Source organism: Octodon degus, unplaced genomic scaffold (genome assembly GCF_000260255.1).
Source record: "Octodon degus isolate 3935 unplaced genomic scaffold, OctDeg1.0 scaffold00114, whole genome shotgun sequence".
Taxonomy (NCBI): domain Eukaryota; kingdom Metazoa; phylum Chordata; class Mammalia; order Rodentia; family Octodontidae; genus Octodon; species Octodon degus.
In genome coordinates, this window is record NW_004524690.1 from 2,872,557 (window position 1) to 2,896,616 (window position 24,060).

The following is a 24,060-nucleotide window of genomic DNA, read 5'->3' on the forward strand; positions in this document are numbered from 1 at the left end:
GTGATAAAGTTAATGAATGAGGCAGTGTAGGATGTTAACAGTGATGGACTGGTTTTAGCAATGTCCTATAGTGTAAGTTTGGTAAATGTGGTCTCTCAAAACAGCCTGCACTATATTCACCCCTCTTGGGGTCACCCAAGGTGACACAAGGCCTACACAATGGCCTGAGATAAGGAGGATGGCATGGCCTGTGAAGCAGTGCTAGGCCATGACCTGCTGACCCTTTGTCAGAAGGACTGTCATCAAGCCATGAGGACCACGTTGTACATGAAGCAACTATGGAGGTTTGGTGACAGGAAGTTCGTGTGCTCCAGTGGGAAGCTATATGGTCTCGTTCCTCATGCTAGTCGGTGATGTCAGTGGTGGCCATGACTAAAGGTTCTGGATGCTGAGCATTTTGGCATCCTTTGACATGCTGTCTCCGGTAGTCCTCACAAGAGCCCCAGGAGTCTGTTACTTCTGTGATCCAGGAAGAGGCCATGAGTCATCTTTCTCCTCAAGTTAAGCTATGCTCAATGCTTGATTGGGCTAGGAGCTCTGTCTAACTCAGCCTTGTCCCTTTTCCTCTTTTACCATGATTCCCCTCCTAGTAGAGATGAGACCACTTGTCCACCTAGCAAGAGGCAAAGCTTGGTTTGTGCCCATTTGTGGAGCTCCAAAGCCTGCTACCTTCTTTGCATGCACATGTGTGTCACACGCACATGCACACACACACACACACACGTGGCTTTTGTAGGTGAACACAGCAAGCTCTGGTAGACAGATGTGGGCAGGGAGGGTCTTCTGGATGGCTTGGCACCAAAGGGCTGTGTCTGTGTGCCCGGTCCAACACCTCAGTAGCCTCCATGAGCAGCTGAATGGATGGTTTAAGTTGTGACTGGCAGGGCTGAGTACTGCTAGAGCTGCGCTTTCCACATGTCTAGAAATGTACTTGACAGTGAACAGACATCACAGGGAAGGGGCGTGCTGTATTTTTAATTATTTAAAAATCTTTCTTGGTAGAACTTAGTTATCTTTTACTTAAATAAACAGCTCCCAACTAGAAGCAGATACACAAAAACTTTTATTGTGGAAGTTAGACTTACTTCATGGTAATTAACCAGCTACAAGTGCATTTAAATTCATGTGTGTGGACAGCGCAGAAGTCAGGATGGTCTTATCGAAAGTCCTGCGTGCTGGCATGGTTCGTGCCAGTACCAGCCAAGGTAGAACCATACACAAAGGAAGTACAGGTCAACGATGATGTCAGACTAGATTGGCAACACCACAGTCATTGTTACAGCTAAGCATTACAGAACATGAAAGTCCAAAGACCAGAAGACTATTACTAACGCGATTCTTACTATCAGCCTCTCCTTCTACCTAAATGCTTCCGGAGGAGCAACGCAGCGCTGCCTCCACTGGGGGGCAGGGGACAGGGCCTCTTCTGTATTTTATACTCAAATGGGCCGCAGACATTGTAAACATTCAGTGGTCTTTCCGATACCCATTTCAGGTCGATGCCAGCTGTCCCCTCGGGAAAGTGCAGTTTAACTGGTGTGAACATTTTCTCTGGTAAATCTTCAATGCTGAAAATTTCCTTTTGTTCCAATTAGCACCAGTTTAGTTTAAAATATATATATTTTTCCTGCTGTTAAATATGTAGGAAACATTTTGTAAAACTAACACACAGAGTCCAAAACAGTGGAAAGCAAAAGACATTCAAAAAATTGTCTTAGAGAACAGCATTTAGAAAAACAACATCATTTAAACATTCAACAAATCTATATACAGGGTGCCAAAGGCTGGCCACGGCCAAGGCTGCTGAACAGTCACGGAAGAGGTTGATTAACCTGAACCCCACAGGCTGTATGTACAGTCAGAAAAGTATTCCGAAGTGGAGTATCAGAACATCCAGATTTGGCTAAAAATCATATAAAAAGACAGATCGCCCCTCCCAAACTAACTTCTAACTAGGTAACAAACATACCTAAGTGTGGTCCTAAGTACCAGGTTTACAAGTGCGTTTTCTGTATTTTACAGACAGTTGAAGTTTCTCAACAGACAGAAGAGAACCAGAATGGCAGAGATAGGGAGTTATTTCCATGTTGTCAGATGAAGAAAAAATTTTTAAGTGCCAAGTAATGTAGTAAAGCACTGATTAAGGAGCAAAGAAATTGTCAGGGGAAAAAGGTTTCATAAAAACACAAAATCAGCAAAGGGGCGAAATGTGTCTTTTATATAAATTTCAGATTACAAGTATTTTTATGTAACTTTGAAAAAATATGATTTGCTTTTTCAAACAGTATTTTGACCATAAAAATCATATGATCCAAACTTTATGTAGAACTTTTTTTTCTCAAATTGAGAAATACACACAAACGACAAGACCTATGCCATCTCTCTCCAGTGCAGCGCTCTGTAGTGTCGCTTGCTTGTTAGCCCGGTGTTACTACAATATCTGCCTCTAAGGAACTGGGCACATTTTCTAAGAGGCAGCATTTCTCACGTATGCTTAAGTAAAATACAAACTATTTCCCATTTGTTCACTTCGACAGCTAAGTTGTTTAGAGCCCGGGGCTTTGGAGGGAAGATTCAATGTGCTGTCTTGAACACAAGCAGAAGGGCATTGTGGCATCCCACATCCCCACAAGGATATGACTTCAAGTGTAGGTTGAATAATTTGCAGTTGTGGTAAGTCTCTATGAAAAAATTTTACTTGGATTCAATACAAAATACATTACCTCTTTGAAAATGCATAGTTTATAATTTTATACATTCATTCACTAATATTAAAAACTTTCATAAGCAAGCACTTGCCCTCCAAATGGTGGCAAGACTGTACTTCAAAATCTCAAAACACTGGACAGCATTGCCACATCACTGCCGGGTTAGTGCCCGTGCGTGCTAATGCCTGTCACTTCAGCACCAGTGTCCTGCAGAAGGGACGGATCCCTCCTCAGTCTGCCTCTGTGGTGTATGCACTACTCATTCAGCAGGCACTAGTAAAGCAATGCTGTTCCTACTGGTAGCATTTCTACTGACTACCCCACTTTAAATATTCAGTAAATTCTTTTTAATGTTGTAGATTTGGTGTAGAAAACAACTTGAAAGATGGCTTAATTTTTAAAAGCAGTTTTCTTAAACCTTACCCTGGACTAAGGGCAACAGAAGCTTCATGATTCCTGTTGTTCTCTCTCCCCTCAGTCCCCTTGCTCGAAAGAAACAACCAGGCCACTCGGAAGTGGTATTGGATGATAGTCTTTGAACCCTTTGGGACCTAGCGAGTTTTCCCTTATCCTGAGTTGTTCTTTTTAAGTATATAGGATTTTGTTATATGAAACACTTTGGAAACTATACTAGGGTCTGGTTATTCCAGAGAATATTTGTTTAAGTGGCTGACCACTGTCTAACCATTAATTACAAAAATAGGAATTTTAGGGTGTATTATAGGAAAATATGGATTAGTGGTGTATATATGTATTATATATATATATATATATATGATCCACATTCCTGAGTTTACACCCAGGACATTTTCAGTATTGATGGCATGAAACTAGTAATTCTGGGGTTGAATTTTTTCTTATAAAACCTAAATCTATTCTAAAGCTTTCTACCAGTGTTCAAGGAGTTTCTGTCGGGGAGCTGTGAAGGAGGGCTTTGCCATGTCACAGGGCTTGGTCAAGGAATAGCCATTGAGTTCCAGTAAGTGGGGGGGGGGGCAGTAAAACAAGGATTTGTAATTTGCAAGTTATGTGTCACTTCCTCCCTTTGGGGGTGGGGTGGGTGGTTCAATGTGAAGTGGCCGCTGTTGATCCCTGAGGGCAATTCAGGCTCTTGACAGGAGCAGCTGCAGGCCCTAGAGCTCCACTTTGTCCCTTTCTGTCTCAGCTCTCTGGGGCAGAAGCGCAGGCAGTGCTGCACCACAGTGAGCAGAGGGCTCCCCAAGAGGAGCAGACAGGAGTCATTTTCTCTTTCCTTAAATAACATTAAAACAATTCTACTCTGAAGGAGCTACTTTTCCCACAGTAAAGGCCAGTTCTGTTTCTGGGTGCTGTAATTGTGGACAGAGGTCAGAGCCCACAGCAATGACACGGGAAGCCTTCTGCTCTGCTGGGGCTGTGGGGGGGGGGTGGATCTCGCCTCCGGGCCTGGGATCTGCTCATTCCCACTGTGGTGCCTGTGGGGGGGCTTGGAGGTGTGGACCTTGTCACTCTACCACTGAGTCCGAGCAGGATTCTTATGTGTATGGCAGGTCGTGAGACAACTGAGAACCTTAAGATCCCCTGAACTGTTCAGACAGTTGGTAATGCTTCACCTGCAGGGAGCGGGAAGCCACACTAGCTAGGCCCAGTGTACCTCTCCCAGGACCATGTATCATTCTGGCCTTACTGTAAGGGACAGCAATCAGCAGGAAAAGAAGCCCCACCCATCCGTGGCTTTGGAAATGAAGAAGTGTAAGAGTGGCCTGGCTTTTGGCTGGAGAAGATGAAGCCATGAAGGGAGAGGAACAGGTAGTTGCCAAGATGGTGGCGTGCAAGGTGGGATGGGGACTCTTCTTTGCTTTCTCTCTTAAAGCTTGCTTTCTTCTTAAGGGCTGATTGTCCTCATTAGGGACACAGAGAGCATTCAGGAGCAAATGGACCAGCACTCTGTCCCAAAGGGAAGTCAGCTCTCCTGCCTTTCTCAGGAGTTGCCACTTTGTACTTTGGCTAATTTTTTGAATTACAAATTTAGAGAACTGACCATGGCAAGAAAATGCGAGAAACCCAGAAATTACTATTTAGCATTCTCGTAATATAAGCAGAGGGCATTTTCTCTCTGGAAGTTGGTAACTGCGTGGATGGTACCAAACACGAACACCATTTTAAAGAACAAGGACCGCCGTGGATTCATAATCTGCGCCTCCCTTCAGAAGCTATAGCAAGGTGACATTGGAGGCCCAGCCTTCTTCTTGTTCCTTGGCGCTTGGCTCCTTGTTTGTCCCCATCACAGTGTTGGTGATAACCGGGTGACTCTTCCATCGGGGAAGGGAGTGCCAGGCCATTTCGTCTGCCAGAACTGCGAGCTCATACTAAAGGCATCATTCAGTGAAGAGTATGTCAATAAAATAGTGACAGGCCCATGTGGCTTTTTGAGGCACCTTCTAACTCTGACAAACTCTATATTGGTAATTTTACGATAAATTCAAGTTAGTAAGCCTGGTGAGCTAAGGGGAGAAGTTGTTTATTCATGTATTAGATAACATTTTAGTCATTCACAATGAAAGAAATCTCAGGCATTTGTCACCATTGTTTAAGTTACATTAAAATTTATACTCGACTATCACCAGGCACTTCCAACTTGGAATTTATGGTGCTATTTGATTTGATCACTGCAAATTATAACCTGGTTATATTTTTGGGTGTCAAATGAAGTTTATAGAAATACAAATTGTGGGAACGCTAGTAGCAAAATGTAATTTTCTCAGGGAGTCAAAACTTTTACTCAGGATACTGCTTTCGTGAGCAGGGTCCAGAAATCAGCCGCTCACGGGGCTGGGCACGGAGCTGTCACATGGGATGATTAAGTCTGCACCAAGCAGCGAGAGTGGGTGGGTGCGCTGAGAACTCCGGGTGCTGCAGGCTCGGTCTTCCCAGGCCTGCAGCTGTCCCGCAGGACTGCGGTCTGAGCAGCCCTTTCACAAGCCCGCTTCCGCCCTTCACTTTGTGGGCAGTGAAGAGGCTACTTCCGAGGGTCGGGAGGACTTGGAGAGCCTTGGAGGTGGTGGGCATGGTGATCTTCAGGGTTGCTGCTCTATACTGGGCTCTTCTAAGAAATAAAATGAGATAGTGTATCTCAAAAGAGAAGACTTTCTCTCATAGGATCATCCTAATGTTACCAGGACTCCAGTGTAAGATAGTTTAAAATACTGCCTTTGCATCAAGCAATGCCTGCTCACATTTTTAGTGATATATTCTCACTTTGCTTTTGACTCCAAAGATACTATGATTTCCTGTGTAGAAAACCCACATTCAGGTAGTGGACACTGTGGACATCTAAGTGCCTGTGTCTGGGAAGCCAGGGCTTTGCTGGTGGGTAGGTGAAGGGGCAGTCGCAGTTCACCGGAGCAGGATGATTCCCGAAGGAGGGTGGGGAGGGTGGCAGAAGGCCTTGGCACAGGTGGCATCGGGTGCTACCTTAAAACCTCAGGGGTCCCAGCTGTCATCTCTTTGCCAGCCTCTCGTCATAGTGGTCACAGCAGCGAGCAGGCATGAGAACAAGGGTCACAGTTACTCGATGTCATGGTCACCTCCCAGGGTTGCCTGTGGCCAGCACTCTCTAGAGCTGGCCAGTGGCTCTGAGCATGTGGATCAGAGGCAAAGCTGGCCTAAAGCTGTGATTTCTTAGAAGTATTGTATAAGATTAACTTATGGGTTGAAATGACTGGTTTCTCCTTTTTCAATTGTCCCGAGAGTGTCACTGTGTGTGTGTGTGTGTGGGGCACTGAGGAAGGAACTGGACCCGATAGCCAGGGAGGGAAAATCGTTCTCTTTGACCTGCAGTGTTGGCTGAAAATACGAGGTGGTTGTCAAGTCTGTGTTTCCAAGTGAGAACCAGCAGCCCTGGGGTTCCTTCCCCACAGATGCGTGCTGGGGTACAGTATGTCTCACCCATCTCTAGGGTCCTCCTTTTGCCAGACGTGCGTGGGTCATTTCCAGACTCTCCTTGCCTTTCTGAGGCCTCGAGATCTGTAGCCTCTGCTCTGCACCACTAGGAAGCTTCTACTTAAAGATGTGATAGGCTCACTGGGCTGAAAACTACACAGCGATGAACGCTTCTTGGGACCCCAGCTGCTAACTATGGCGACATCTCAAGGAGATGATGCAGGAGTGCTTGCCTCACCTCAGAGATGGGGGGGGGTGTTGGGGTGAGGGTGGGTCTAGGCTGCCGAGTTTCCCCCTAGGTCCTGCTTTTCCAGGCCTGTATGTACAGGTTTGAAAGCCCTACTTGAAACCAAGTCAGGGCGACCTTCTGACTGGGAGTCCCCAGTGGGTAAGCTGGCTTGTCTATCTCAGCTGTCTTTCTGATAGCCTTGGTATTCCTGGCTGGTGAGACTAGCTTTGACTCACTGGAATCCTGAAAAGATACTTTGTCGTAACAGTGAGTGGGCTTGAAAAAATGGTACAGTATTATGAAATGGTTTTGGCAAAGCTCAGAATTGCTTGTGCAGTGACTACACTGTCAGCAGCTCCTCTCCGATTCTGCACTCGTGGAAATATGTTCTGCTCACGACCTTGTGTGCCGTGAGTTCTTCACAGTGAAGGAAATCAAGCGTGTGTCCCAATGTAGAAGTTAAAAGTGCCTTGTGAATGCCAAGGGCAAGCTCCTTCTAACGCTACTGCTCTCCTACTTCTGTTTTTTGGGTGTAGATCCTATGATTTCAGAAAAACGCAATGTGTGCGCTAGTTACATACAGGTTTGTGGTTCTGATAGGTTTAGGGGAAAACTTATAAGGAATTTATCATTTTATACTAAAGAATTTATAAGAATATTTCTCCCGTGGCCTACAAGCATTTCTGCTAAATCTTTCCTTTAAAATATATATAATGAAATGTTTTGAAAACATAGTGGTGGTGACGAAGGAGTGGCTGCTGCCATCCTGATTCTCTTGTCAGTAACCATCCTGTTGGATCTGCCTTTTCCCCTTGCTGCAGAGGGTTCACTGAAAAGATATGCATCAAAACATTTGCTTAAAAGAGGCATAGCCCTTTGTTGGTGAGCAGGAATTGTGTATAGCGTTAACACTTCCTGTCTGGTAAAACACCGTATTTTAAAAAATAAGCTACAATGTATAAAACCAAGGTCATTTCCCACAAAATGTTCGTGTTCTTTGTGATTACAAAACACTGCATCTTGTAAAATATTTCCAGTTCTGCTAACTTGAGAAGTTGAGTACTAACGCTTAGTATAAAAGTGTCATGTCTCCTGGAATTACAGAAGCCTAAGCAGTATATGTCATTTGGAAAATTATTATTGTAGTTAAGATTACATTTTTGCCACAAGACGTTACCATTGTGATTCTCAGACCTATACAACCAAAGCTATAAAACAAGAGATTGTCTTCAAAAAAAGGAACTATTTACAAAAGAGGACCAGAGGTAAAATTCCCATTTTGATTCTTGGTCCTATAATAGATACACCATTTAAAGCATGTATATCATTGGATATAGGCTTTTTAAAAGTCAGCCATAATAAGCAAACCACTCGGTCTTAAATACATTTTATACTTTCTCTGTTGATGTGCATTACTAGGCAACATAGCTGATACCTAAAAGTGCGAATCTCATTTTATTTACCGACTCCGGGTTTGGCTAGTTACAATGCAAAAAGGACAGAACAAAACAGGTTCAATGTGGAGGAATCTCCACAGGTAGAGGAACAGGGAGAGTTTGTGTGCCGCTGGTAGGGTTCTTTTCTTAGATAAATGAAATTTCCAGTTGACCCGTGTGCACAGCCTTTCTCCAAAATTATCCACGTTCTCATTCATGAGGCCTGCTGTTTCCACTCATTTGTATGCTCAAAATCTTCCCTGTGTTCACACAGGTCATTGCTACAGCTGATGTGGTTGATAGAAATCCTACAGGGTTGTGAGAAAAAGCAGCACCTTGTCCATAGAAGTCCGCAGCAGTTTGCTCCTTAACATGCTAGTAAAGCAAACTGCACATCTTTAACGGCTTGCTTTCACCTACAGAATTCTGCTTAGAGCTAAGAAACAGCCACCCAAACCGGGTGATTATAAAAAGGAATGGCAAGGCTTCGTACTCACAATTACATTCAGAAAAAGCCTTACGGAGTCTATGAACACCCACCAGGCTCTGTGCCTGGGTTCAGATGTCAGCCTCAGAGTGCAGACAGCGATGAGAGACAGCCCTTCTGTGGGGCACTCCCCTCACGGCTCACAAAGGCGGTACTGTCCGGTTCACGGAAACACGTTTTGAAAGGGTACTGTTTTCACATGAAAAAAGCTGTTCTGACTAGAAAAGACTTTAGTGATAATAAAAATTCTTCCTAGACTTCGGATTCTCTAGACCTATTTTCACATAGCCTTTATGTTTCCCTGAGGAAATAATATTTACAGTATTTTGCTACTATTCTCAAGGTGTTTTATATGTACAGTTCTTGCCCCTTTCCTGGAGCCTTCTCAGGTGATGCTGCACTTTGTTTTCCAGCAGTCTGATGGGGGGTGGGAGGTTGGGGGGGGCGTGGACCTCAGCAGTGCTGGCTGAGTCGGATCACAGGGCTGTGTGCAGAGGGTGGTGTAGCACGTCACCAGAGCTGGCCCACTTCAGCTCAGATGGTCCTGACATTTAATGGAGCACATTTCAGATTTGTTTTTTTTGCAACATACACATGACTTTCTCCAAAAAGTCCAAGTGTCATCTCTACTGAAAATTTGCATCTGTAGCCTGCTTCTGCCTAGGCAGCAGCTGTCTAATAAAGGGCACCTTGCTTGCACGTGGAGCTGCTGACAGGTGCTTTGCACAGTCCTGGTCAGAAGTCCCCCACTCTGTATGGCCATAACCCCAGTACTTGGGAGGCCAAGCCAGCCTGAACTACATAGCAAGACCCTATCTTAAAGAAAAAAAACAACAACAACAAAAACAAAAAACCTCAGCATTATTTTCTTCCTGCCACTGGCTTTTGCCAACCACGGGATGAAACTTTACAGCATGTGAGGTGGGGACAAGCCCAGGTCTGCCAGACATGGCCTGGCAGCTGTGCAGGCCCAGCTGCTGCTGGCCCCGAAAGATGAGCAGGAGCCAGATGAGCGCAGCGCCTTGCCTCTCCTCCCTGACGGTCACCACCTGGGATGGCTCCAGGTTGTCTCCTGCTTGCCACATGTTGTGGTCCAGACTCTGGGAAGACTAAGGCCTGACACTTTGCCTGCTGAGCGTGCTTCACTTTGTAGCTAGCTGGAGTGTGGCCTGTGTGGCACTGGGAAGTACCCTCTTTGCAGAGAAACAAGAAACTGGTACGAAAGCAGGGGCATCAAGAGTAAAAACAAACCTGGAACATTTTTTCACTGGGCCAGAACCCATTGTGGTGCCACTGCTTTTGCACAGACAGGCCTCTGAGCACCCTGGCACGGACGGGGCTCCAGTTCAGTGGCTAGCTTGCCTGGGGATGGCTAACCCCCACCAAGCGTAGAGAGTAAAAGTACTTGGTGCCACAGAGATGGCAGAAAGTGAAAGTCTGGCTTCATTTGGCACTTCATTTGGTTCCAAAAATTAAAAAAAGAAAAAAAACTACTTTAAAAATTAACTTGTATAACTAGTAGCTGTGTATTGCAGTTCAGAGCTCATGGTGTAGCCTGTTAGAAGTATAACTCCTTTTTTTCAAGGCTAGTCAGGAGTGGCATGGTGGCTGCAACTGTAGGAAGGGACGAAGAGTCTGTCCACAACTGGCAGCCAGAAAAGAAGGTCCCCAGAGCCCGGGCTGGTCAGTAAATGCAGCACCCACTAGGCAGGAGGTGAAGAATCTGTTTGCAAAGTCCTTAGGAAAAAGTCCCCAGGAAGCCACATGCAGCTTGACACTTCCTGTTTCCACCCAGGCAGGCTGACAACCAGGGCTTAGGGTGGATGGACCTGGGCTCAGCGCGGTCTTAGCTCAGAGCTGCTCCTGGGCTGCATTTCTGGTGTGACTGCCACTAAGCCTTGCTCCACAGCGAAGCCTTCTCCTGCTACCCCTTTTGTGACTTAATCCAAGGATTGAAGGCCAGGAGCTTCGCCGGGCAGAGAAACTTCTGGTGCAGGGCCGCAGCCTGACTGCTGTCAGGTAAGTACAGTCGGTGATGAGCTTGATGGAGCAGGCCTTCCTGGGCAGGCTGCTCACCCTAGGGCCTCCTGACCAGGGCACAGGGTCATGTCACAGCAGCAGTGCTGCGGGCAAAGCAATAGGACACTGAGAAAAGATGCCGCAGCACAAAGAAAGCGAACACATCTCTACATTTGAGAAACACTGAGTCTGGCTTCACAAGTGCCAGGACAGCTAGCACACCTGGTGTGGCTAATATTACTTAGTAACTTTGATATGAATTTGGATGAAACTTTTTTCTCTTTTTAAAAAAATAAATGAAGGAAAAGACCAGGATCTCTTCCAAGGAATAATTTTTAGAAAGTCATATGAGCGTGTAAAAAATAAAATTGCCAAAATATATGAATACACAAATTATGAATGCTGCACTATAGAACCTCCTTATGTACTCTTGCTTATATTAGAAAAGGGTATCTGTATTTATTAGGTGACTTCTACTCTTTTACAAAAGCCTATGTACATTCTCTAAACATATATTAAGCTCTCCTCTGTGCAATTTCATCAAACATTCCTATGGCTGATCCTACGTCCCCCATCCCCACACAGTGCCTCCCGTAAGGTGCTCCTGCTGCTCTGCACAGGTACGTGAGAAGTTGGGTGTTTGCAGGGCATGCAAGAGCAGGGCAGACGGCCAACAAGCCTGCATACAGGGCTCGACTTTGTGCCCTGCTCCCCACACCTCCACCACTGAAACAAGCGAGCAGGTACGGCAAACAGGTTAGAAATCCTGATAGCCAGCACACAGTGCGAGCCCTGGTCCTACTAAACCGAACGATTCCTATACCAACATGCATTTTCCTTTTGGTGTTGTGTATGTTCCTTTTTGAGCAAACTCTTAATCTTTTCCATAGTTTTACAAGAAAATAAAGGTTTAGACCTTTTTTCTATGTTGATACTATACATAAACCCTTCTCCCAGAGACTCTAAAGCATAGAACCTAGAAAAGTGCACTCAGCAGGGAAGCTGGTCCAGTGACTTAATGTCACTCTCTGAACAGATGGGACAGGTCAGCTGGGTTCTGTTGTCTAAAGCAAACCTTCGGGGACAGTCTGGAGTTCTCTACCTTTCCTGGGATCGGTTGGTGGTGGTGTATGGATGGAAGGACCGATGACACGTTCACCTGGCCACAGCGTGGATGGCAAATGGTGCCAGAGATCTGCGCTGTGGTCCAGTCACATCCTGGAAAGAAGCGAGCTTACCCAGCTGACTCCAGGTGCTGCTGCTGTCTGACCGCGGCAGGTGGAGAATTCACTGTGCTGCCTCTCGGGAAGGCGCTTCACACAGACCCAAGGAAGACTCCTAGCTGTACCCAACAGTGACAGCAGGATGTCCTCGGCTCAGCTGGGGGCTGAAGTCTGCTGGTGATTTCCGCTGCCAATTGCTTTTTGAGCTTATGCCATCTGGGACCTTCCACGCTAACTGCTCTACCATAGTTCAATTTCGGGCTGGTCTTAAAAACAAAATAAAACAAAAGACATAGAAAAGACACCCAGAGGGCTGCTCTCCCAGCAGCACGTCATGATGCGTAGTGCTCCAACAAGTCAAAGGAAAAGCTGTGAAAAGGCTATTCACAAAGTAGGCATCACTGTCTGCACAAATGCTACTGAATAACACGTAGCTTAGGTGTTAAGTATCAAAAAAAAAAAAAAATCTCAAATGTCCTAATTCAGAAAGCTTATCAAAATGTACCTCCTTTCTAGGTAAAAATGGGCTTGGTTGGTTCAGCTGCTATAGCAGTCCACAGATTTCAGACCTATTCTTTTGAAAGGGAAGAAAACCATTCTAGCTATTTCAGGCTGGACTCTCAGAGCAGAGGAGCACGGTGAGTTGATGTTAATGCCACCAAGGTCCCTGAAGGGCTTTCTCTGGGCCTCCAAGTGTCGGTCAGAAGGAGCTGCTCTATCCAACCCCTGCAGCAGGAGGTGCAGGTGCTGGCTCAGTCGACAAACCTCTGGCAGGCCTTCTTCCAGCGGCAGGCGGTGCACCACATGTCCCGATTCTCCATCCCATACACCTTCCGGCACTTCTTGCCCTCTCCTCGGGGCTTCCTGCAAGACAGGGGGATATGTTCAGCGAGGGGAACCCCATGGGTCTTTTTATGGAGAGCTGGAAAGACCAAGGAAAGCATCAGGGAGTACAGCACCGTCTCTCTGGGTTCAGATGTTAACATGCGCCAGATGCTACCTATGCGTGCCACGGAGCTGGCACGGTGGGCTCGGAAAGCCCTTGAGCTTCTGTTTCCTCCTCTTGGATGGATTCCTTTGGCCATCTCCAAAAATCAGTGAATCTAAGAACTGGCAGTGAGAGCAGCTTCGCTCTTTTTAAAGTTTTCAGGGATGCACTTCCCAGGGCTCCCTGTTCTCCTGTTTCTAGAGTTGTGCTTAGGGACTTCCTGGGAGGTCCCCCGATCTGGAAGAGCATCTGTGCCTCGTGGTCCCTGCCACACAGAAGTTAATGCGGCCAGCACAGTTATTCTGCACGGCAGCTCGCTGTAAGTCCCCCCGCCCCAAGTCACACCATCAACGCAAGAGAAAGGGAGCTTTGCCGATTGTGGGTAAATCTGAGGGAAGATGGCGTAATTTCTGGAAAGGAGCAAGTTTCTCACACACATACCTCAGGCTGACAGCCCCTCTGGGTGGGGAGGACAGGACAGTGTGGGCATGTTGTCTCTGCTCGCCAGGGCCCGCTGGGTGATGATGGTGCGTTGGTGATACCTGGTAAAGACATGGAGTCAGGCTGGCAGGGCAGGTTCTGTGCCCTGGGCGTTTGGTTGCCTCTGCTGTGCGGGCAGCAGTCCTTGAAGATCAGACAGGAAGATGAAATGCTGTCCCACAGAGACACATGTTACATAAAGGAGGGACACCAGGGCAGAATTCCAACAGCTCTCCTGGGGAAAAGAGCCCTTCAGCAACAGTGGGAGAGGAAACCAGGGCAACCACTGTGGAAATCCGTCTGCAGCTTCCTCAAAAAACAAAACAGAGGGCCGGGGAGATAGCTCAGTAGAAAAAGCGCTTGCCTGGCAAGCTCAGAGTCCCGAGTTCAATCCCTGGTACCACAAAGAAGCAAAAGCAAAAACCAAAACCAAAAAACAAACAAAACAGAAATTCCATTTCACTCAGCTATTCCTCTTGTAGATATCTTCTTCCCCAAACAGTAAAGGCATCACGCTACAGTGATCCCTTCCCACCCTACTTATAGCAGTGCACCTCTCAATAGCTACCAATAAAACACCGTGGACTCGGCCCATATATCAGCAGAGGAATAGGGAAAGCAAATGTGGTTTTTGTAACTGTGGAGTACTACTCTGCCATTAAGAAGGACCAACTTGAGTCCTTTGTAGGAAAATGGATGCCCCAGGAGATCATAAATATCACATCGTTTCTTTAATATGAGAAATTCATTATATAAATAAAGTTCAAAATAAGAAAAAGTTACTGAAACCCAGCATGGACACTGTGAAAGTGTACCCTGATTTACGATACCCATCTTGCATATTTTATATTTGTTTTTGACCTGTGAGCCTGACTGTTAATCCATATGTATGATAATTAACTTTAAGGACTTTAAGGTAAATGAGTGTTGTAGTGGTAAATAAAAGGTGGTGGTTGGAGGGGGAAAAAGAATTGAAATGTGTACATGTTAGTAGTTCCCCTCACTGATGTAATTACGTTCTGTAAAGATCTACCAATAAAACACATGTTTATCCCATGAAGTGTTGGAAAAGAAGAAACAGACAAAAAGAATTAAAATGTATCTTCAAACAGAAAGACACACCCAGAAGTAATACCTTAAAAATCGGAGAAGTAATATCTTAAAAATCGGGACTTAATGTCTACATGTTCCAAGTGGCTCATCATGATATTTTCACTGGGGTAATACTGTCAGCCCTAGAGTATATTCCTGTCTGCTTAATCCTCATGAACCTTGTCAGGCAAGCTTCAGGACTTCCCATCTTGAAGATGAGAAGTATCTAGCGCAGTTACCCGATTTTCCGAACATTACGCAGCCAGACAGTGGCACCACCACACACCCCTCTGCTCTCTGTTTGCTCCGTCACAAGCCAGGCAGAGCAACAGCAGCTTTCAGCATCAAGATGAACTTGTGATGTGTAATTGGCTCCTCTTTAGGAGTTAAGGAAAGAAAGGTGCGGTGGGCATGTGTGGATGACTCATCTAAGTTGGTCCAAGAATGTGCAGAGGCAGAGGCAGCCAGGTTGTGCTGCAGCCGTCCCTGACTTTGGGCTAGACCTGAGCAAGGGAAGAAGGCCCCTGCTGCTCCTGGCACTCTTGGATTACACAAGTCTGGCTGTATCGCCTGCTCTCACAGCCCTAAATACTTCCCAGATCATGAACCTTTTTTTTTTTTTTTTTTTAATGAGCCTCTTGAAAGCTACAAAAAACTAATCTTCATAAAAGAAACTGAATTTCAGGAAGTAACAGTTTTTCTATGTACAGAAGCAGAGCTATTTAATACATCTAAAAGCCGAGTCACCTAGGAAGCGACACGGCCACAGAAGCGCCAACATGGAGGTGCACAGCACAGTTACAGAACTGATTTTCTCTTCTATGGATGCTAGTACTTTCTCCAGACATTAATTTAAAAAAACATTCAGGCCTCAAACCCCCTAATATTTAAGTGATTGTTGGCATGACTGAATCATTCTGTACCACTGATTTTTTTCTTCAATCTAAAGCTGGGTGAAGGAAGAGCCAACAGATGGACATACGGGCTTTAAAAATGCAGAAGCCTGGACTGGGGAGATAGCTTAGAGGTCTAAAAACCTGCCTGGCAAGCACAAGGTCCTGGGTTTGATCCCCAGTATAGCATGCTGTGCTGGCTCCAGAACCCTGGGAGCATTGTGCTGGCTAGCGAAACGGGGCGTGGTGATGTACGCCTGCAATCCCAGTGCTGGGGAGGCTGAGACAGGAGGATCACTATGAGTCTGAGCTGTGTAGGGAGACCCTGTACCAACTCTTTTTGAATAGGAAACCCTCCCATCCCTTCCTATAATATACTTGGTTTTCTATAAGATGCAAAACACAGAGATTTTATGGCTTGCATGTCCATGACCACTGTGGATGGTCCAGCATGTATTCATATGAGCTGTTCTAAATTGTCAGGACAGTACAAACTTAAAGATTACTAAAATTCCAAGGACATCAGGTGAACTTCTAGAGAACTGGGATAAAGCTCAGTTGAGGGGACAGTGCTACTACTTCCATGGGCCGAGGAGAATGGGATGGGTGTAGATTTTGCAAAGCTATCAGCGTCCTTTTGGTTGAGTGTTAGGACCCTCATCAGGTGCTCTTCATCTTGCATGAAGTACTGTCAGGGACTGATTTCAGAATCTCTGTTGATGCCCACATCCACAGACTGTCAAGTCACTCATGTAAAATGGCATGGTGGGATGGGGGATATAGCTCAGTGGCAGAGTGCTTGCCTGGTGTATATAAGTCCCGAGTTTGATATATGCATGACATCTGCATGGACTCTATGCAAATGCTACAGCTGCAAATATTACATATCCTCTCATATACTTTAAATTATCTCTAGATTACAGAACCTAATACCAAGTCATAAACTGTGTCCTCTACTGTCTGGAGAATGATGGCGAGAAGAATCTGTGTATGTTCAGTACAGATGTAATTTAAAAATACTTCTCATGTGTGGGTGGTTGGATCTGCAGACATGGAACCGCAGAGAGGGCAGGCGCTGCCCTAGAGCACATAGCACAGCAGTGGGCAGGATGGTCTCTGCCCTCATGAGGCTTCCATTCTAGCAGGGAGACAGGACTACAAAACCAAGATCGTTTGAGCAAGTCCTGAAGAGTCAGATAGGCTAACAGGCCAATGTACAAGTGAAGGCGAGGACCTTGTCAATGGTGGTCCAGGCGGCCTCTGAGGGGTTCCTTGCCCTCCCACAGAATGAATACGTGGGTCTCCAAGGTGCTGCAGGTATGGTGGGGGATGTAGATTTGGGTTATGACTCGGAGCTTGGAAAAGGGTGTTATTCTCAGTGGAAGGAGAAGCCACTGGAGGGCTTTAAGAAAGGTACAGTGTCTGAATTCATGCTTTGAAAATGTCACGCTGGCTCTGGGGAATGGATATGAGACAGCCTGATGAGGAGTTTCACAGATGAGGAAAGAGGATTTTGGAGCATCCAGAAAATGTAGAGCAGCAGTGTAGGTGTGGTGGCAGTGCAGAGGATCTGTCCTTTGGAGCCTAGGACCTGCAGATGCGTGGGATGCGGGACAAAGAAAATGGAGCTGGATAGTTAGATCAGGACTGACTCAAGAGCAGACAAAGATGCATGCTAGGTTCTCCTAGGTCCACAGCGGATAACTCACGGCACACGTGTGCAGCACGCTGTTAGCATTGAAAGCTCTGAGAGGTCCCCATTGCCATCCTAGGTTCTGGCCCAGGAGCTGGGGGTGGGGACAGCAGGGCCACTTCCTGAGATGGGAAGCTGGTGCAGCGGGGAGGCGGGGGCACGGGCTTCTGCAGATCACATCAGCATAGTTCGAGGAGGATGGTCCAGCTGTGGGCCTGGTCCTCCGCGCCACCCTCACTCCTGCCTGGGGTGCACTTCACTGGGGGCTCCTCCCCCTTCCACAGCAGGTTTGGGTTTCTACACGGTGCAGTGCAGTGAGACCCGCTTCATGTTGGGTACTGCCACCACACACTCAACATGATCTAACTTGAGCATTTTTCTCAAGACTTTTATAGTTACAAAATTGTGTTTTGGCTTCTTATTTTATGGGAGAATAAAGGTGGGAACCAAAGGTGACTGATGTGGGGAACTAACATTTCAAAGCATGCAAATGTGAAAGATGGCCTGCTAAGGATTTATTGCTTAAATTTTTGCCTTCTTCCCTTCCCTCACTCCTTCTCACCCACTGTGAATCAAAACCCAAGCCTTGGACATATGCCTACCACTGGGCTAAACTCCCAGCCCCTTCCAGTTTCAACCTCACAATGACCCTACGAGCAAAACTATATTATCCTCACTATAGAGATGAGAAAAATGGAGAAGTTAGGTGTATTGTTGAGGTCACACAGTTATTCAATGGGGGACCTAGGACTTGAATCTCATTGTCCACATAGTCTTAGAACTCTCTTCTCAATATAATGTGGATACAAGGCCCTGCTCTTGGGACTCTTCTGTACTGCCATATAACTGACAGAAACAATACGTCCCTATTGGCACAAGCAACAAAGGAAAAGTAGACAAATGGGATTATGTCAAATGGGCAGACTCCTACAGTGTGAAGGAGAAACAGGATTAAAATAACTTACACAGAATGGGAGGAAATATAAACTATTCCTCTGACAAAAGGATTCATATCTACAGTTATATAAGGAACTAAAAAATGGGAATATGCCCCAATCTAATTGAAAAATAGGCTAAAGAACTAACCAGATACTTCTCAAAGAAGACACAAATGGCCGACACATACATGAAAAAGCACTCAGCCTTACCAATCACCAGGGAAATGCAAATAAAAACCACAATGAAGGCTGGCCAAATAGCTCAGCGAATTAAAGCACCTGCAAGCAGGCACCGGGGCCGCAGGTTCAATCCCTGGACCTGCCATGCCGGTCCTGCCCCCGGGGCACGCTGAGACAGCAATTAAGACTGGGCATGGTGGTGCGTGCCTGTAATCCCAGCTCTTGGGAGGCTGTAAACAGGCAGATCACTATGAGTCCGATCTAGTAGTGAGACCCTGTAGACCCTCCCATAAAAAAAAAAAACAAAAAACAACAACAAAAAACCCCACTATAAGCTATCATCTCACCCCAGACAGAATGGCTGTCATAAAAAAGATGAGAAATAACAAGTACTGGAGAGGATGTGGAGAAAGAGAATTCATATGCTGTGGTGGGGATGTAAATTAGTATAACTACAATAGAAAATAATATGGCGAATACTTTAAAAACTGATGAACACAAGAACGAAGCACTTCTACTACTGGGTCTACCAAAGACACACGTGCACACCAGTGCTTACTGACACAGCATTCACAACAGCTCAACCATGGAATCAACCCAGATGCCCAACAGTGGATAAATGGATGAGGAGATGTCACACACACACACACACACACACACACACACACACACACATTATTCAGTCAAAAAATGAAATTTTGTGCTTTGCAGCTGCATGGATGGAACTAGAGGTCATTATGTCCAATGAAATAAGCCTGACATAAAGATAAGCACCATGTTTGCAAAACTAATATGTTGATCTTTTAGAACAAGAATGGAATGGGGGACAGATGGTCAATGAGAAGCACCAACAGTAAGCCGGTTAGACAATCTGTATTTCTAAAGGACTAGGAAAAGAGTGCTTATACTCATGTGTTCCTTTACCATAATGCGCCCCCTACCGATATGCAAATGTTATGCCTTGATAAATTTGTCTAATTTTTGACAAAAAACGAGTGCTCTAAAACAAAGCCCTAGAAAGAATGATTTTAAGTCTCTCTAGGGACCTCCACATTTTAAAATCTTTACTTCTTAACATTTCCTGAGTTCTACCATAAGGCATGTTTTATAAAGTACAGTTTATAATATACTTGGACAGTATTATATATTCAAAATTAAATTATTAGATCGTGTGTCCATAATGTTTCCATAATTTGTCTACCAAATAGGTGTAACCTCAGAAGGCTGAAGAACTAAGTGCAAGCTAAGGTCTGCCAAAACTGCAGCTAAGGCCTTGCCGGCGCTGTGTGTTTCACGAATCATTTCCTAAGTAGGGAGAATCCGCTTCCTCTGCCTGCATTAGGCTCCCGTGACAGCACCCGTCACCCTCACTCATGCCAGACAGCACAACTCCACAAGGCGGTGTCAGAGCAGAGGAGGACACTGCTGCCCAAGGGTCCTGTGACTGGCTAGAGGTCCAAGTTCCTAGATGCCTGAGCCAGGATTTGCAACTGAGCCTTAGAAGAGGATAGCAGCATGGATGTTTTGCCCATCTATAAATACATTGGAGAAATTTCTTTTGTGATTTTTTTTGTGGCTCAAACAGAACAGAGAAGGCCTTTGGCTGTTTCTATTATTATTTGTGTTGGTGGTACTGGGGATTGAATCCAGGGTCTTCAACTGAGCTATATCTTCAAGGCTTTATATTTTTTGAGACAAGGTCTCAAGATGTCCCTAAATTTCCCAATCCTGCTCAAGCATATGATCTTCCTGCCTCAGCCTTCCAGAGTACTAGGATACAGATGTGCCACCATACCTAGCTTTTTAAGCTCCTATACTTTTTGAACTTTCTCTCCAAAGCATTAAAAATTTCTCCGAAATCCAAAACCAATGAAGCATCGAACAGTTAAGCACTGCTACCAACCCCTGCCCCTCTGGCACCTTATGGCTGTACCTGGAGATACACACGCAGAGGGGCGGCCCTGATGGGACAGGGCATCCGGGGCCTCTGACCCCTCCTCCCACGCCCCTCATTCGCCTCCCTACCCTCCCTCACACAGGGATGGCGCAGACACAAACAGGAGAGAGCCTTCACCACGAGCTAGACTGACCGCCGCCATGATCCTGGACCTGGAGCCTCTACGGCTGTGAGAAAGTACATTTCTGTGATTTAAGCCACTCTGTTCACAGCGTTTTGTTCTGGTAGCTTGAGCTCACCAATAAAAGGGAAGGGCTCTTGATTTCGGCCATAAAAAGAGAAAGGCCCAGAAAAGCATGGAGTTAATTAGAAGGAAAGGCAGGGCACACGGGAAAAGCAGGTCAAAGCAAGCTGTAATTACGGAGGGTCTCCTTTCTTCTACTCCCCTCACAGCCTTAGGCTGGAGAAGACAGGACTTAGAGTGGTGTTTGTAAATATGCAGATCAGCCTCCTCCAGGTACCCTGGGGAAGGGGGTCTTACTTAGGGAACTCATTAAAGCTCAAGGTTCACGAAATGGAGCACAGGCAAATGAATACGTAAAATGCTCCAAACCCTAAGACTGCTCCGAAGTGGATGGCCCCACTCTCTAGCAGGGGCCTGAATGCGCTGCTTTTCTACCAGGTCTCAGTGAGGGAGGAAAGGAAACCCTGACTGAGGCTGGCCACCTTGGGGTATTTGCTTTGGAATACAAAGAGAAAGGCTAGTTTTTTAAAAAAAGTAATTAAAAGTATTTCGTAAGCATTTTATATAGAAACTGCTTGACCCTACAGTTTAGACTTCACTGAGGCCGTCAGTAATACTGATCATAATCTGAAACTTACACCAACTGAGGAAGAATTCCCCAGGTTCTTAGATTCCACCTGGCTCTCTGCCTTCTAGGGGCTGGAGGAGCCCTCTTGGGGAGTTCGGGGGTAGCTTCTGGCTCTGCGTCTGTGGCCAAGTGACAGTCCTGAGTCTCCACAGTGCACTGTAGCCCATCCGGAAAGCCAGCCCATTCATCAACAAGAGGGGAGCACACCAGCACCTACTTCCTTTTCTCAAGCTCTGATGCTGAGGTGGGGTAGCAATGGAACATTTTTAGTGTAGCATTCTTGATTTTCTAGAGTAAAACGAAAGTCTTTGAAAATACCCACCCCCTACTCCCATTTTAAAAGAGGAATGGCAAACGTGGCTGCTAAAAAGGTCTACTCTTAGTCTTGATCAAGGCAGATTACGCTACCAGACAGCATGGAATTCTCTGGTCAAGGAGTAAATAAGAGGCTGAGTGAGGAGTTTAGGGGATTACCTGGTTAACCCAGACCCTGTCTATCAAAGCTTTTGGCCAGCATGTCCCTGGTAACCAGCACAAGGCAATGAGGGACTCAGAGAAAACTCCAGGCCATGAAGGTTAGGCTAGAGATACACAGAGTGTCCACAGCAGAACTTTAAAATTCTCTTGCTGAAAAATAAGCAGTGTCAGGTATCCTGACGGCATCTTCCTGGGTGAGATACTCAGGAAGTGTGGAGTACAGGCAGCTAGTGACAAAACCGCACCAAGTGGTTGCTCTAGACAGCAAAGGGACACACACAGTCTAATTAAGGAAACAAAGGAGAAAGGTTCCAGTTTGGTCATCGGAAAGGTAGTGGTCATCTGAGAAGAGGTATAACCTGGGCTTTCCATCTCTCCACACTGCGTGTCTTTCCAGCAGATCGGCAACATGGTGTGTGCTCCTCCCATTGAAAGCGGGAATTAAAGGGTTCAGAAAACAGCTCAACGGAACTTTGTAACTGTAGCCCTGGCAGGACCCTCATCTCTGTGCGTCTCTTTATGACTCCCAAGAGAAAAGACCCCGAAAGGACAGACTGTTATCTCCGACACCCACACTGGTCATTCAGTTCTTGCCAGGAGCAAAACTAATCCCTGCACATCTAAGCTGGGCTCTCCTAACGTCTGGCGGCAAGGCCACTCAGAGCGGCCAGGCACTGCCGCCGTTCAGTGACGCTGGCACCTCGCATACTTACACACATTTCTTGTTTAACGGCTTGCTCGGTTAATGACTGTGCTGCTTATGACCTGTTTTTGGAGGGAGTACAGATCTGGACATCCTATTATTGGGCCTCAGTGGTTTTTTTCTTTCGGTGTGCAGTACACCTTGTTTACACAGTAACTTCTGCTGACTGCACTGTGTAGTGCTGTAGTTTCACATTGTAATAATACACATAATAATGCTGTAGCGCTGCGTGTGAGAGTTGTGGAAACAAAAGCGAAGCCATCAAGCTGGAGTTTCCTCCGAGCGTTTCCTTGCTCTGAATATCGCAGTGCACGTGCCATCTACAACTCCTCAGTCCGTGACCACTTGACAGCTTCACTGCAGGAAGAGAACTTGGTCTTGAAGCAAGGAGTGCCTGGAGCCCACAGTGTCTTCGGTACGCTCACTGAGGCCCTTTGCTTCCAACAGTTCGTTAGGCCACAGTAAAACTGATTCATTTGGCGTTAAGGAAATTCTCAGATGCAAGGAAACTCTTCAGAAGTGATGTGACCTTTGAAACGTTCTGATATGCAGAAATGGCTATCATAGGGGTGCATATATTTTCTTAAGGGATTTATATTTTGAACCACAGAAAACAACTGAATTAGTTATCCTGTTATTCTTGGCTAATTGTTTTGTGTTTAATTTCTGTCTTATACCCCTGTTTAATAAGCTTATTTACACACACCTTATTTATCTAAAATACTAATACTTTTGGATTTTAGTAATAAATACTGTCCTCCAAAGCATTTACTGCAGAGGTGGGCAGAGCAGTGACTCCATTTGTGTCACTGCCATTCCCGATACTTTTCACAGGCCCAAGCAGGCTCGTGGTGCTGGGATGGCTTCTTGGTCGTGTCTCAGGCACCCTGGTCCCTTGCAGTGACCTGTGCAGCTCTTCATTAATGAGCTGTGTTTTTTCGAAACACAGCTTCCAGCAACATTTAAGTACGTGCTCAGTGTAGCCCGGAAGAATTCATGGACGCTGCTAAGATGTCAGGAAAGCGCAGTGAAGGAACACAGGAGCAGCCTGACGAGCGCTTTCCACGTCGCTGCCGTGTCCGAAGGTGTCCTGGGGTTTCTGCATCACTTTCATCCCTCCCTTTTTTGCCCTCCTTGTGAGGGATCAGTACTCCCTGCAGCCAGCTGACGTGTTGATGGCAGGGGCTGCTGTATGAAGGTTGTCAGACAGCACGCGTTCTTAAGAAAAACAAGGCATCTCTCCTGAACTGTTCTGATAATACGATGTCTAATACAGATATTCTTCATTTAACAACCTACCTGCTTAATGACAGTGTAGACTTAGGACCTTATTTATTTTTTAATCTTTATTTATTTGATACAGGGTCTTGCTACGCAGCTCAGACTTATAGTGATCTTCCTGTCTCGCCCTCCCCAGTGTGGGGAATACAGGTGTGCACCATCATGCCCAGTTTTGGTGGCTGGCAAGGCGCACAAGGGGTTTTGGGGCTGGCTCGGCACACTGTACTTCGGATCAAACCTGGGTCCTGGCACTTGCCAGGCAGGTGCTTAGACTTCCTGAGCTCTCTCCCCAGCCCCAAGGTATGCTACTTAGACTTACAACCTGCTGCTCAGACTTAAGGACCCTTTTCCTGGGTACAGCTCTGCACACCCTACTTATGCAGCCTCAATGTCTGTTTTTGTACAGTATACTTTATACAGTAATTTTTGCTGATCGTACTGTACAATACAGTACCATAATTTTATGTTGTTTTACTATACAGTACTAAATATGTAAGTTACCAAGTTGGATTTTCTTCTAATCATTTCTTTATTCTGAATATA

General features: G+C 45.9%; 1 protein-coding gene across 2 annotated transcripts in view; it reads right to left on the reverse strand.

Moving 5' to 3' along the window:
* Positions 1-1,045: 1,045 nt before the first annotated feature.
* Znf704 (zinc finger protein 704) overlaps positions 1,046-24,060 on the reverse strand; it is a 172,448-nt gene continuing 149,433 nt past the window's right edge. For both annotated transcript variants that reach the window (XM_004639762.2, XM_023699608.1), the window contains exons 8-9: positions 13,453-13,553; positions 1,046-12,887 (exon numbers count right to left, since the gene is read on the reverse strand). In XM_004639762.2, the coding sequence (XP_004639819.1) occupies positions 12,776-12,887; positions 13,453-13,553 (213 nt within the window). In that variant the 3' untranslated portion in view covers positions 1,046-12,775. The remainder of the gene's footprint in view (positions 12,888-13,452; positions 13,554-24,060) is intronic.